This window comes from Salvelinus namaycush, chromosome 31 (genome assembly GCF_016432855.1).
Source record: "Salvelinus namaycush isolate Seneca chromosome 31, SaNama_1.0, whole genome shotgun sequence".
Classification (NCBI taxonomy): domain Eukaryota; kingdom Metazoa; phylum Chordata; class Actinopteri; order Salmoniformes; family Salmonidae; genus Salvelinus; species Salvelinus namaycush.
The window spans coordinates 18,593,857-18,609,085 of record NC_052337.1 but is presented as its reverse complement, the minus strand read 5'-3'; the positions used below and the strand labels follow the sequence as shown (position 1 = coordinate 18,609,085).

General features: G+C 46.7%; 1 protein-coding gene across 4 annotated transcripts in view; it reads left to right on the top strand.

Moving 5' to 3' along the window:
• dennd1a (DENN/MADD domain containing 1A) overlaps positions 1–15,229 on the top strand; it is a 160,575-nt gene that overhangs the window by 44,939 nt on the left and 100,407 nt on the right. For all 4 annotated transcript variants that reach the window (XM_038969959.1, XM_038969957.1, XM_038969958.1 and 1 more), the window contains exons 4-5: positions 8,703–8,752; positions 12,288–12,407. In XM_038969959.1, the coding sequence (XP_038825887.1) occupies positions 8,703–8,752; positions 12,288–12,407 (170 nt within the window). The remainder of the gene's footprint in view (positions 1–8,702; positions 8,753–12,287; positions 12,408–15,229) is intronic.

Genomic DNA, 15,229 nt, shown 5'->3' with positions numbered 1-15,229 from the left:
GTGAGTGATTGGGAGGTGTGCAGTGGAAGGAGACCCTGTGAGGGCAGTGAGTGATTGGGAGGTGTGCGGTGGAAGGAGACCCTGTAAGGGCAGTGAGTGATTGGGAGGTGTGCGGTGGAAGGGGACCCTGTAAGGGCAGTGAGTGATTGGGAGGTGTGCAGTGGAAGGAGACCCTGTGAGGGCAGTGAGTGATTGGGAGGTGTGCAGTGGAAGGAGACCCTGTGAGGGCAGTGAGTGATTGGGAGGTGTGCAGTGGAAGGAGACCCTGTGAGGGCAGTGAGTGATTGGGAGGTGTGCGGTGGAAGGAGACCCTGTGAGGGCAGTGAGTGATTTGGAGGTGTGCAGTGGAAGGAGACCCTGTGAGGGCAGTGAGTGATTGGGAGGTGTGCAGTGGAAGGAGACCCTGTGAGGGCAGTGAGTGATTGGGAGGTGTGCAGTGGAAGGAGACCCTGTGAGGGCAGTGAGTGATTGGGAGGTGTGCAGTGGAAGGAGACCCTGTGAGGGCAGTGAGTGATTGGGAGGTGTGCAGTGGAAGGAGACCCTGTGAGGACAGTGAGTGATTGGGAGGTGTGCAGTGGAAGGAGACCCTGTGAGGGCAGTGAGTGATTGGGAGGTGTGCAGTGGAAGGAGACCCTGTGAGGGCAGTGAGTGATTGGGAGGTGTGCAGTGGAAGGAGACCCTGTGAAGTGCTGAAGGGAATAGAGACTCGGAGACACAGAAGATTGTCCGTCTCCCCTTCATCCATCCGGCCCCCCTCCATCTCATTTAGTTTGGGGAAGTAAAAATGTGTGGTCGAGTGTGTTTGTGCATGTGTGTGTGTGTGCGTGTGTGTGTGTGTGTGTGAACATTGTGGGTGTGTGTGTGCCCCTACATGCCTGTGTGAGAATGTGACCGTCTTGTCAGGGAACCGTTCCTGGGCCCAATTATCTGTGGCCAAACTGAGCCCATCGAGGCTGGAGGTAAGTCCACCAAGCCCCTATGAGCTACCATCGCTCCACTCCCCACAACCCCTCTGGCCCCATTGATGTTAGCAGGCAGGGTCTGGAGAATAAGTGCTGCGAGGCAGTATGTCAGATGGGTTTGATGTACTGAGTGAAAAGGAGGGTTGGATGGTTGGAGCTCAGAGATGGAAGGGGGGTTGGGTTGCCAGGTTGGAGTTCAGAGATGGAGGGGGGTTGGGTTGCCAGGTTGGAGTCTCTGGGAAGGGGAGGCCCCAGGTGTGGCGAGTCCCAGCCAGGGAGGCAGGAAGTGTCAGGGTAGCACAGAGCTCAGCTCCGACAACCAACCAACCACACACACACACACACACACACACACACACACACACACACACACACACACACACACACACACACACACACACACACACACACACACACACACACCACTATCCCACCAGTATAGCTGTTATGAGGTTGGGCAAGAGAGGGCTGGGGGGTGGGGGAAGTTACAGCAATTAAAACTAAGGTGTAGTCCACAGGGGTTTAGTGGGGGGGGGGGGGGGGGGGGGGGGGCAATAAGGCAAATCGCACGACAACTTGCACTCGGGGACAGGGCACACACACACACTACATCCCTCCATCCACCTCCCCCCCTTCGAAATCTGTTTCCTATTCCTGGGGCTGAATGGCTAAGCCGTCCCTGTGCCTAAATAATGATGGACGATTATTGCTCTCCGGACACATGACGACATATGCACTTGTTAAAACGAACAACCCCATCATTTCTGTGAAATAGCTTCTCTGCATCATTCTGAGTGACGAATTCTAATAGATGCTTTCCTATGCAAGTGCTTGGCTACTTCTGCTATTAATACTACTACTACATAGTCTAGTGACTATTAGAATTGTGTATGATACCACTTAAAATGACAGAAGTTTTATTGGTTTATAAGTTTCTCTGCTGTATGTTTTCACCTTTAGTTTGTTGTTTTGTGAGGGCGTAGATGTCTCAGCCTTTCATCTGCCTTTTCTAGTGTGCTGTTCTAGTGTGCTGTTTGCAAGTGTTTTAAATCCTTGTTGTTTTATTAGGAGGCTATGTAATGCACTACTTAATTTAATATACATACTGTATTTGCATGTGTTTCTAGTTTTTACCTGAATGTGTGTGTGTGTGTCTCAGTTTTGTATGCATGTAACACACATTCAAAAAGTAAGCGGAGTGCTTGGCCTCACAGTGCCAACTCATCCTTCCATTCTGACTCCCCTCCCAGTCGCATCACAAATATACACATCATTTATCCGTTTCAAATGTCAACAACAAAAACAACAACATTTCCTGCCATAGGCAGGTGTTTGTCATGTACAGGGGAACTGCACTAAGACCAATCCTTAGAAGACTTAGACTTATAGTAAGATCAAATCCATTTTGACATATTTCTTTAAATGCAATTAGTTTTATGGGAAATTAAATAACTAAACCCCATTCTCTGGTGAGAACGAGTGATCGGCGCCTCCCCATCCCAGTAGATAGGAGGAGTGGAATGACAGACGGATCTGAAGTAGAGGGGTGGAGATGGACCAGGTGCAACCCCCCTTCCCCCCATAACTCTCAGCTGTTGAATCATTATTACAATGATTAATTAGAAATGGTATTGACAGGGTAAAGCCCCTGGTGTTGGGAATGGTATTGACAGGGTAAAGCCCCTGGTATTGGGAATGGTATTGACAGGGTAAAGCACCTGGAGTTGGGAATGGTATTGACAGGGTAAAGCCCCAGGTGTTGGGAATGGTATTGACAGTGTAAAGCCCCTGGTGTTGGGAATGGTATTGACAGGGTAAAGCCCCTGGAGTTGGGAATGGTATTGACAGGGTAAAGCCCCAGGTATTGGGAATGGTATTGACAGGGTAAAGCACCTGGAGTTGGGAATGGTATTGACAGGGTAAAGCCCCAGGTGTTGGGAATGGTATTGACAGTGTAAAGCCCCTGGTGTTGGGAATGGTATTGACAGGGTAAAGCACCTGGAGTTGGGAATGGTATTGACAGGGTAAAGCCCCAGGTGTTGGGAATGGTATTGACAGTGTAAAGCCCCTGGTGTTGGGAATGGTATTGACAGAGTAAAGCCCCTGGAGTTGGGAATGGTATTGACAGGGTAAAGCCCCTGGTATTGGGAATGGTATTGACAGAGTAAAGCCCCTGGTATTGGGAATGGTATTGACAGGGTAAAGCCCCTGGTATTGGGAATGGTATTGACAGGGTAAAGCCCCTGGTATTGGGAATGGTATTGACAGTGTAAAGCCCCTGGTGTTGGGAATGGTATTGACAGAGTAAAGCCCCTGGAGTTGGGAATGGTATTGACAGGGTAAAGCCCCTGGAGTTGGGAATGGTATTGACAGGGTAAAGCCCCTGGTATTGGGAATGGTATTGACAGGGTAAAGCCCCAGGTATTGGGAATGGTATTGACAGGGTAAAGCACCTGGAGTTGGGAATGGTATTGACAGGGTAAAGCCCCTGGTATTGGGAATGGTATTGACAGGGTAAAGCCCCTGGTATTGGGAATGGTATTGACAGTGTAAAGCCCCTGGTGTTGGGAATGGTATTGACAGAGTAAAGCCCCTGGAGTTGGGAATGGTATTGACAGGGTAAAGCACCTGGAGTTGGGAATGGTATTGACAGGGTAAAGCCCCTGGTATTGGGAATGGTATTGACAGGGTAAAGCCCCTGGTATTGGGAATGGTATTGACAGTGTAAAGCCCCTGGTGTTGGGAATGGTATTGACAGAGTAAAGCCCCTGGAGTTGGGAATGGTATTGACAGAGTAAAGCCCCTGGAGTTGGGAATGGTATTGACAGGGTAAAGCACCTGGAGTTGGGAATGGTATTGACAGGGTAAAGCACCTGGAGTTTTCTGTATTGTGTTTCTGTTGGGAGTCTTGTATTAGCCAGGCTTGGGGAAATGAAAGGGAGTCAGAAGAGCTTAAATCAATTGAAATGAAGATGAGAATAGAACATGATGAACTTGTCGTTAGAAAGTCTTGAGGTCACAGAATTTGTGCACAATGTTAGAGAAATGTAATTATAATTCAATTCCAGATTTGAAAGAATGATCTTAATATTTAGCCTACCACTACTTAGGCTAATAGCCTATCTTGCCTTGCTATCCTGAAAGGCCCTCAGTGAATGGTTCATCATTCTGTGATTGTTTACAGCCTAGGCTGTAGGATTGCCAATGCCAACCTTAGGTTTGACCTGAACCATAATCTCCCAGAATTCTGCATTTTGAGAGATTTTTCTAATGATGGTAAGAGGAATTATACATGAAATCTTTGAGAATTTTCAGAATCTGGCAACCCTATGATTTGTATTTCCTGAGGGGTGTGTGGGTTCAGGCTCATATTTCCTGAGGGGTGTGTGGGTCAGTCTCATATTTCCTGAGGGGTGTGTGGGTTCAGTCTCATATTTCCTGAGGGGTGTGTGGGTCAGTCTCATGTTTCCTGAGGGGTGTGTGGGTCAGTCTCATATTTCCTGAGGGGTGTGTGGGTCAGTCTCATATTTCCTGAGGGGTGTGTGGATTCAGTCTCATATTCCCTGAGGGGTGTGTGGGTTCAGTCTCATATTTCCTGAGGGGTGTGTGGGTCAGTCTCATGTTTCCTGAGGGGTGTGTGGGTCAGTCTCATATTTCCTGAGGGGTGTGTGGGTCAGTCTCATATTTCCTGAGGGGTGTGTGGATTCAGTCTCATATTCCCTGAGGGGTGTGTGGGTTCAGTCTCATGTTTCCTGAGGGGTGTGTGGGTTCAGTCTCATGTTTCCTGAGGGGTGTGTGGGTTCAGTCTCATGTTTCCTGAGGGGTGTGTGGGTTCAGTCTCATATTCCCTGAGGGGTGTGTGGGTTCAGTCTCATATTTCCTGAGGGGTGTGTGGGTTCAGTCTCATATTCCCTGAGGGGTGTGTGGGTTCAGTCTCATATTTCCTGAGGGGTGTGTGGGTTCAGTCTCATATTTCCTGAGGGGTGTGTGGGTTCAGTCTTATGTTTCCTGAGGGGTGTGTGGGTTCAGTCTCATATTCCCTGAGGGGTGTGTGGGTCAGTCTCATATTCCCTGAGGGGTGTGTGGGTTCAGTCTCATATTCCCTGAGGGGTGTGTGGGTTCAGTCTCATATTCCCTGAGGGGTGTGTGGGTTCAGTCTCATATTTCCTGAGGGGTGTGTGGGTTCAGTCTCATATTCCCTGAGGGGTGTGTGGGTTCAGTCTTGGGTGACTCAGGCCATGACTCAGGCCCTGACTGGAACTGTTTGTTGCTAAATGGAACCGGCCAGCTTCATAAGCCCATGTTAGTCATAGGAGTGAGTCAGTAACCATCAGACTAGCTTTGCCCTTTCAGACCGCAGGTTCGCGTTTCTTGCCACAAATCTTGTTTTGGAGGCAGCTATTCAGTGGTCACTAGCTGGCACAGTCACAAAGTAACCTCACAAACTAACCTTAACCCTAACATTTAACCACACTGCTAACCCTAATGCCTAACCCTAACCTTAAATTAAGACCAAAAAGCTATTTTTACAATGTAGCCAATTTTGACTTTGCAGCTGGCCTATCTAAGAGGAAAATGCTTAGTTCTGCCTCCAGGACAAGACTCATGACAATAAACGTCAACCTGCTTTCAGAGCAGGGAATTCAAGCCAAGGGAAAACACTTGATTCAAACCCTTATAAACTGTCACAAAGCTGTCTCCTCAGCTAGCCTGTAGAAGGTTTGCGGTTTGTGTCAAGTCGTTTGGCCTAATCTTTTGAGAGGGATCATGACAGTTTACGGCTTGGCTATACTAGTAGAGAGGTCTAGTGAATAAGAGTTGGAGGTCAGTTTCACTGACTAAAAATGGTGTGTTATTATTTAACTTCCTCAGTTTCATAACAGATGTGTGTGTGTTTAATGCATGTGTGTGAATGTGCATGCTATATATGTGCTGTTGTCATGGTGACATAGTTACATCAGTGCCTGTACCTCCCTCTCTTGAATTATTATTATTTTTTGTACTTTTTACCCCTTTTTCCTCCCCAATTTGGTGATATCCAGTTGGTAGTTACAATCTTGTCCCATCGCTGCAACTCCCCTACGGACTTGGGAGAGGCGAAGGTCGAGAGCTGTGCGTCCTCCGAAACAAGACCCTGCCAAGCTGCACTGCATCTTGACACACTGCAGCCAGCCGCACCAATGTGAACTCCAGTCTTTTTTATTATATCACACCTCGCTCCTCTCACCTTTCACTTGTTTTTCACCACACCTGAACCACCACCTGCCCACCGCGTCCCATGGCGGCCCCAAAGCATCATGGTAGCCAAGGCCTCACCCACCAGGTGCCACCGACTCACCCTCATCTGCTGCCATGGTGATCAGTGAGCTGAGTCAGTAATTGGTTGTCCACCCGGGGGTGGAGGTCTTGGGGGACTACAGGCTTGAAGCTCTCTGCTGCCTGGCACTCTTGTTTGTCCCTCCATCTGGTTCCGCCAGGGCCTCAACACGGCTGTGGTAGCCCACCAGGGAGTGGTGTTAATTTCGTCAACAATAACTATGACGAATAATACTCGTCAACAACCTATTTTTCCATGCTAAAACTATGACGATAACAAGACGACATGCCCTGGGAAAAAACTATCTTACAAATTACTTTATATTTTAGTAGACGAAAATGTGACGAGGCGAGAATTCCACATGAGACTAAGGACAGTTAATTTCACGTGAACCTTTTTATCCATGTTGTCCAATCAGAAGCATGCATGCAGAATATTTCATGCAATCCTCTCATTGGCAGAATGGACATCTTTCAGTTGCATGGTCTGATTGAGCTTTTCTGGGCAGCTCTCCCACACAGCTCCCAGGAGGTCACTTCAGTCACTCGTCAATCTTTTGTACTGATGCGAAGGCAGGACACTGGACCTCTAAATAACCTCAACTAGAAACAATGTTTACTCTCTCTTACTTTCATGTAGGCTATTTTTTCTTTGATCACATCAGAAACTCTATTTTCCAGTGTGAACTGTTATTCATTCATCTGTTGCCGCTCTCGCTCCACAGTTGCTTTTTTCCTATGAGAAATGTTGACTATTATGAGTACAGTAATACTTCAGGCATTTTTGTAAAGCTCAAATTATCCCGTTTTCAAGGAAACCTCTGTTATTTACCTCCTTGAGGGTTATGATGGGGAGAAAATCTGAGCTGTAAATTGTTTAATCTGTAGCCAATGCTTTATAGCGTATATGCTTATTTACGGCCGGCATTGGTTACAATCTGCCGCAATGTTGCCAGCTAAGGTATACCAGGAGATAGTAGGCCTAGTTGGACAACGCTATCTGAATGTGCACATGATGGAAGTTAGAGGTAGCCTAAATATTCATTATTTAATAGAAAAAAATGCACTCAGTATTATGTGACTAAAATGGCTGTGACTAAATCTAGACAACAATTCTCCAGAGTTTTAGTTGACTGAATAACTAAAACTAAAGAAGGATGAAATGGCTAAAATGTAACTACCGTAAGACTAAAAGACATGTTAAAACTAAGACTTAAACTAAACCTAAAATAGCTGCCAAAATGAGCACGGTCAGAGAGCACCCTGGCTGGGTATGACTCTCTCCTCTGTCTACCAAAAACCCAGGCCCCAGCCTGCTCTGTTGTTGTCCGGCCTAGTTGCTAGTCTGAGCTCTCCTGGGCCCCTGTGTTACTCATTCTCTCTCTTTCTCTCCACTTTCTTGCTTTCTTCCCATCTCTCTTCCTCTCTCTCTCCCTCCCTGCACCTCTCTCTCTCTCGTTGTACCCCTCCACCTTTAATTTTCCCTCTTTTTCCCCCTCACTTCTTGCTCTATCACATAGCTCTCTCACTCCACCACTATTTCTCTCTCTCTTTTTCCTTTTTTTGCTCTGTCCGCTCGCTATTCCTTCTTTCTCTTCCTCTCACTTCTCTCTCCCTCCCCCTCTGTCTGTCTTTGTTAGTTTCCCCATAGTCCCAGGGCCCTAATCCAGGGGTCCCCGACTCCCCGTGTTGGAGGGACACAGCTGAGAGAGAGAGAGGTGGCCAGGCAAAGCCCCTGCCTGCCAGCCTTCTATCCCCTCTCCCCCTCACCTCTTGCCCCATGCTGATCTGTGATTCCCCTGGCCTCCCTAGTATCCCCCACCCACCCCCCTCTACCCGTTCCCCGCTGGTCCCCTTGGATCCTGCCGCTCGCTCCCCTTTCACTGTTGCCCATATGTTGGGGCAGCCCCCCCCCCCCCCCCCCCCCCCAGGGCCCTGTTAACACTGCTCAGACACACACACCCCTCCCTACCCACCTCCTCAACCAAACTCCCACCACACCACCGCCGGCTTCATTTGTTGCCATTGTGTTCTTTTCTTTTTCTCCACTCTTCCATTTTTTTTTAAATCCTCGCCGGTACAATTGTCTTTGATTGACCCGCTCCTCCTGTCAATGTCTCTCTCTCCTCTACTTCCTCTATCTCTCCTTCTTTCTCTCCTCTACTTCCTCTCTCTCCTTCCTCTATTTCTCCTTCTCTCCCTCCTTTCTTTGTCCCCCTTTACACCTTAATAGATATTTTCCTTCACCTCATTCTCTGCCCTCTGCCCTCATCTGTCTCTGATTTCTCCAGGCCATGCACTGTTATATGGTGTGGCGCAGTTAATACTTAGATTTATAGGCTCCTTTAGATGTATAAATGTTCTCTCTCTCTCTCTCTCTCTCTGTTCTCTCTCTCTCTGTTCTCTCTCTCTCTCCCCCAACAGGAAACTCTTCAGACAGTCCCCAAGTTCTGCTTCCCCTTCAGTGTGGACAGGTACGTTTGTTATAACACACACACACACACTCCCTCCCCTCTCGTCGTTTGTAATGCCGCACAGCCGGCAGCCGTGTTCTCCGGAAGCTTTTTGGAGAGTTTAAGGTCCTAGACCCCCATAACACACACACACACCACCCCTCTAGGGAAGTAATGTGTCTCTTCAGAGTGTGATTTACCAAACCCAGCTGGTGGCTAGGCCCGAGCTCTCTCCTGTCCCCCACTTGGTTGAGAGGGAGCTACTTTTAACTATTTTATTATGGCCTATCAAATGCCCCCCCCCCCCCAAGTACAAAAGTACATTTTAGAATTTGTCGCAGTAAACTAATACTAAATTATACTATAGTTAATTTGTATCTCAGACTGACAACACATACAGTATGTGACTTAAAGGTACACTATGCAGAAATCGCTCCACCATTTCCTGGTTGCTAAAATTCTAATAGTTTGCCTCATTTCTGTTTATGGGCCAAAATATCAGGTATAGTGTAGAGAATCATTGTACCATCTGAACCGCAGTGAAATATATTTTGAATAACCACAAAATATTGTATTTTCAACAGTTTGAAGCTGGTGTACAAAACCCAAAGTAAAAGATGCAAAAACAAAACTCAAGACCGGGAAGCATAGAAAAGCGCACGTAGAACTTATCTACAACTTCTTAGACTTGCTTTCAATAAGAATGAAATCTATAACTCATTGAATTTGGTTGGTTCACCCAAAAAGTTACATATTGCAGCTTTAACTCCACAGCTACACACTAGCTTGTCCTATTCCTTAGCTTGACAGTTATCACACCTACAACAAGAGAGATGGTTTGGTTACTTGGAAACTGAATGTTCTCACCTCTTACACATGCACAGTCTCCACACAATATGCTACAACCTGCATCATTAGAGAGAGAACACTACTCTGGTGCTAGTGAAGTCCCTGAGTGCTATCGCCATCTACAGGAGAGATGAGGAATCACACGCATGGTGACCGCAGTCACTCCAGTCAATATCAACAGGAGTGACACATACAATGGAGGAGAAGGCAGGGAGGCAGAGAGTGGGAGGAAAACTGTGTATGTGTGTGAAGCTGTTTGACATTTCCTCCCGCGTCCGTCTCTTTCTCTTGACACTGGCTCTACTTGCTCATGTTGAGAAATCCATGGGTCAGAAGTAGCTTCACTATCATCTCCACACACACACGCACGCACGCGCACACACGCACGCACGTGCACACACACGCACACACAGCCCATTATTCCGACCTCTTGTCACACGAGAGAGAGAGAGAGGCTGCCCGCTAGGCTTCTATAGTTAGCCATGTGACACGCCGACTCAGGGCATTCTTGTCACCCCGGCTACTGGCCATGCCACACATCCACACAGCCACCCACATATCCACACAGCCATTCACTACTATAGGGTGGCGCACACAGTCAAGCTTACCGTATGCTTCCCAGTGGAAAACAGTTACATATACAGTGGCGCACAAAATGATTGACACCCTTGATAAAGATGTGTAATAATGAATGTATAAAGTAAATAATTTAAATACTGAGCTATATGTGTGCAAAAAAACATTTGGGAAATGTAATTATTTTATACTAATACAATTGCTCAGAGAAAGAGGTTTTGTAATGCGTTTTTTCTCAAAAAGTTGGGGGTCAAAATTATTGACATCCCTAAAGATACTTATAAATAAAGTAGTCAATAGTGTAGTATTTGGTCCCATATTCCTAGCACACAATGACTACATCAAATCAAGCTTGTGATTACAAACTTGGATGCGTTTGAGTTTGTTTTGGTTGTGTTTCAGATTATTTTGTGACCAATAGGTGATCTGGATAATCCTGAATGAATCGTGAATAATGATGAGTGAGAAAGTACAGAGGGTCAAAGATCATACCCCCAGGACATGCTAACCTTCACCATTACAATAACAGGGGAGGTTAGTATTTTATATCATACCCCCAAGACATGCTAACCTTCACCATTATCAATAACAGGGGAGGTTAGTATTTTATATCATACCCCCAAGACATGCTAACCTTCACCATTATCAATAACAGGGGAGGTTAGTATTTTATATCATACCCCCAAGACATGCTAACCTTCACCATTATCAATAACAGGGGAGGTTAGTATTTTATATCATACCCCCAAGACATGCTAACCTTCACCATTATCAATAACAGGGGAGGTTAGCATGTCTTAGGGGTATGATCTTTGACCCTCTAACTTTCTCACTAATCATTATTCACAATGCATTCAGGATTATCCATAATCGTGGTAGAATCCACATTAATATAGAAGTGTTTACAATAAAAGTGACTCCAAAATAACATAATACATTATTTGTCGTTCATTTCTATTGGGCACAAAATAATGTGAAACACAACCAAAACGAACTGCAAATGCATCCATAAGCTTGATGTAGTCATTGCGTGCTAGAAATTTGGGCCCAAATACAACTTTTTACTACTTAATTTATAAGAATCTTTATGGTTGTCAATCATTTTGACACCCCTACCTTTCGAGATGTTGTTTAACAAAAAAAAATAAAACATCTTTCTCTGAGCAATTGTATTAGTATAAAATAATATAATTTCCCAATTTTTTTAGCATATAATATAGCTCAGTATTTTAATAATTTACTTTATACAGTCATTATTGCTTATATTTATTAAGGGTGTCAATCATTTCGGACCCAACTGTATTACGACAAAATTTTGTAATGTTTTTGTGTTCGGCAGGGTCTGTTTTGGCTGTTTGAGCACACATATTTTTGGTAGCCGAAATCAACGCCCCTTCGTCAGTGATTGGTCGGTCAACATTAGGGATTCTTCAATTAAGTGTGGCAAAGGGTCTGAATACTTATGTAAATAAGGTATTTCTGTTTGACATTTTTTATAAATTAGTAAAAATTTCCAAAAACCTCTTTTCGCTTTGCCATTATGGGGTATTGTGTGTAGATTGATGAGGGAAAAAAATATTAGATCCATTTTAGAATAAGACTGTAACGTAATAAAATGTGAAAAAAGTCAAGGGGTCTGAATACTTTCCGAATGCACTCTATATCTCGACGTCTCAAGGAAGACAAACAGTAATATCGCCGCTTCTTTCTAGTTATTCAAGCTAATATTTAAGGGAGTATGCAAGGCACAGACATTCACTCCACCTAGCCGAGTTCTGCTAGGAGCAAACCTAACCTACTATGCGGACGCTTTCAGCCAGCAACCCTCCTAAATGGACTGTTGCCCCTAGGTACTCTACCTACGATGCTAATACTGATAATGATGATAACACTAGCAATAATAACGACACCTTTATACAGAAAGAACATTAAAGGGCACGACTTTGTGTAAAACGAGAAGCCATGTCTGAAAAGGCCTCTTTCTTTCTCTCCTCCTGCTCGAATTCCTTCTCTCTCTCTACCTCCCCTTCTTTCTAGGCCAGATTACTGTTGAAAGGACTTTTGATGTAAAAACTGCTTTATGGATAAATTTGTTTGATTGATTGCTTCCCATCCTCTCTGTCTGATGCAGTCTGTCGGTGAGCCAAGTGGGCCAGAACTTCACCTTTGTTCTGACGGACATCGAGAGCAAGCAGCGCTTCGGCTTCTGCCGCCTCTCCTCGGGGGCCCACAGCTGCTACTGCATCCTCAGGTGAGACCCCTTTGTGTGTGTGCGTGTGCGAGAGAGAGAGAGTTTCCTAAATGCCCGGCGTACCACAAGGTACAGTGTCGGCACCATTGAACTTGGATTTTTACATTTTAGTCATTTAGCAAACGCTCTTATCCAGCGACTTACAGGAGCAATTAATACAACAGAGAATTGTGTGTTATACATGTTGTTTTTAAGTCAGTTGTTACTATTCTATAGTTGGATATTCTGCATCATCATAGCAGAGAAAAAGCAAAGGGAGAGAGACAGCCAAGTAGCATTGGAAAAAGTGGAGCTACAGGACAGGACAGGTTAGGACAGGACAGAACATGTTAGAACAGGACAGATTAGGACAGGGCAGGTTAGGATGGGACATGTTAGGACAGGAGATGTTAGGAAAGGATGGGTTAGGACTGGTTAGGACAGGACAGGTTAGGGAACAGTACAGAACAGGACCGGTTCGGGCAGGACAGGTTAGGACAGGACAAGCATTACAGAGGGTCCTATGGACTCTTAAATCTGAGTAGTGACTGTACCTTCGAGAAAAGTGGCTTTTCACATTCTCTGTGGGCAGAAGTCAGGCCGTGTTCTCTGTTCATACACACCCACTCACTCACTATCTCAAACATTCTCTCTAGCACATACTGAATGCAAGATCACCCTACTTTCTACCAAGTCATCCTTTGTTGACCACCAATGGGCTCCCGAGTGGCGCAGTGGTCTAAGGCACTGCATCTTAGTGCTAGAGGTGTCACTACAGATACCCTGGTTAGAATCCAGGCTGTATCACAATCGGACGTGATTGGGAGTCCCATAGGGGCGGCACAAAATTTGCCCAGCGTTGGCCGGTGTAGGCCGTCATTGTAAATAAGAATTTGTTTTTAACTGACTTGCCTAGTTAAGTAAATAGCGCATGATTCGCGGACGGCCATTTGGCCTGGGTCTTGGTGGGGGGTGGTGAGCTTAGAGGGAAGTGACCCTGGGTCTTGGTGGGGGGTCTAGAGCGAAGTGAGTCTTGGTGGGGGGTGGGGGGTCTAGAGGGAAGTGATCCTGGGTCTTGGTGGGGGGTGGGGGGTCTAGAGGGAAGTGAGTCTTGGTGGGGGGTGGGGGGTCTAGAGGGAAGTGATCCTGGGTCTTGGTGGGGGGTGGGGGGTCTAGAGGGAAGTGAGTCTTGGTGGGGGTGGTGAGTCTAGAGGGAAGTAACCCTGGGTCTTGGTGGGGGGTGGGGGGTCTAGAGGGAAGTGACCCTGGGTCTTGGTGGGGGGTCTAGAGGGAAGTGAGTCTTGGTGGGGGGTGGTGAGTCTAGAGGGAAGTGATCCTGGGTCGGGGTGGGGGGTCTAGAGGGAAGTGAGTCTTGGTGGGGGGTGGGGGGGTCTAGAGGGAAGTGACCCTGGGTCTTGGTGGGGGGTGGGGGGTCTAGAGGGAAGTGATCCTGGGTCTTGGTGGGGGGTGGGGGGTCTAGAGGGAAGTGAGTCTTGGTGGGGGTGGTGAGTCTAGAGGGAAGTAACCCTGGGTCTTGGTGGGGGTGGTGAGTCTAGAGGGAAGTAACCCTGGGTCTTGGTGGGGGGTGGGGGGTCTAGAGGGAAGTGACCCTGGGTCTTGGTGGGGGGTCTAGAGGGAAGTGAGTCTTGGTGGGGGTGGGGGGGTCTAGAGGGAAGTGACCCTGGGTCTTGGTGGGGGGTCGTGAGTCTAAAGGGAAGTGAGCCTTGGTGGGGGGTGGGGGGTCTAGAGGGAAGTGATCCTGGGTCTTGGTGGGGGGTGGGGGGTCTAGAGGGAAGTGAGTCTTGGTGGGGGGTCGTGAGTCTAAAGGGAAGTGAGCCTTGGTGGGGGGTCTAGAGGGAAGTGATCCTGGGTCTTGGTGGGGGGTGGGGGGTCTAGAGGGAAGTGAGTCTTGGTGGGGGGTTGTGAGTCTAGAGGGAAGTGATCCTGGGTCTTGGTGGGGGGGTCGTGAGTCTAAAGGGAAGTGAGTCTTGGTGGGGGGTCGTGAGTCTAAAGGGAAGTGAGCCTTGGTGGGGGGTCTAGAGGGAAGTGATCCTGGGTCTTGGTGGGGGGTGGTGAGTCTAGAGGGAAGTGATCCTGGGTCTTGGTGGGGGGTGGTGAGTCTAGAGGGAAGTAACAACACTTCAAGACCTGAGGATGTGGCCTGATTGTTAGTGTGTTTGCACATACGCCTGTGTGTGCTAGTTTTATCGGTGTGTGTGTTTTAGTTATCATTATAATTTTGGGGGGGGCTCATCCACCACCCCCCCTCTTCGGAGGACAAAAATAAACTTTGTTTTTACATATTTTTCTTTTGTTGTTACATGTCCATTCTACACACATTTTACAGTAGTTATATAGCAACAATAAAGTCATTTGATACATTTCATATACAGTCGTGGCCAAAGGTTTTGAGAATGACACAAATATTAATTTCCACAAAGTTTGCTGCTTCAGTGTCTTTAGATATTTTTGTCAGATGTTACTATGGAATACTGAAGTATAATTACAAGCATTTCAAAAGTGTCAAAGTCTTTTATTGACAATTACATGAAGTTGATGCAAAGAGTCAATATTTGCAGTGTTGACCCTTCTTTTTCAAGACCTCTGCAATCCGTCCTGGCATGCTGTCAATTAACGTTTGGGCCACATCCTGACTGATGGCAGCCCATTCTTGCATAATCAATGCTTGGAGTTTGTCAGAATTTGTGGGTTTTTGTTTGTCCACCCGCCTCTTGAGGATTGACCACACGTTCTCAATGGGATTAAGGTCTGGGGAGTTTCCTGGCCATGGACCCAAAATATTGATGTTTTGTTCACCGAGCCACATAGTTATCACTTTTGCC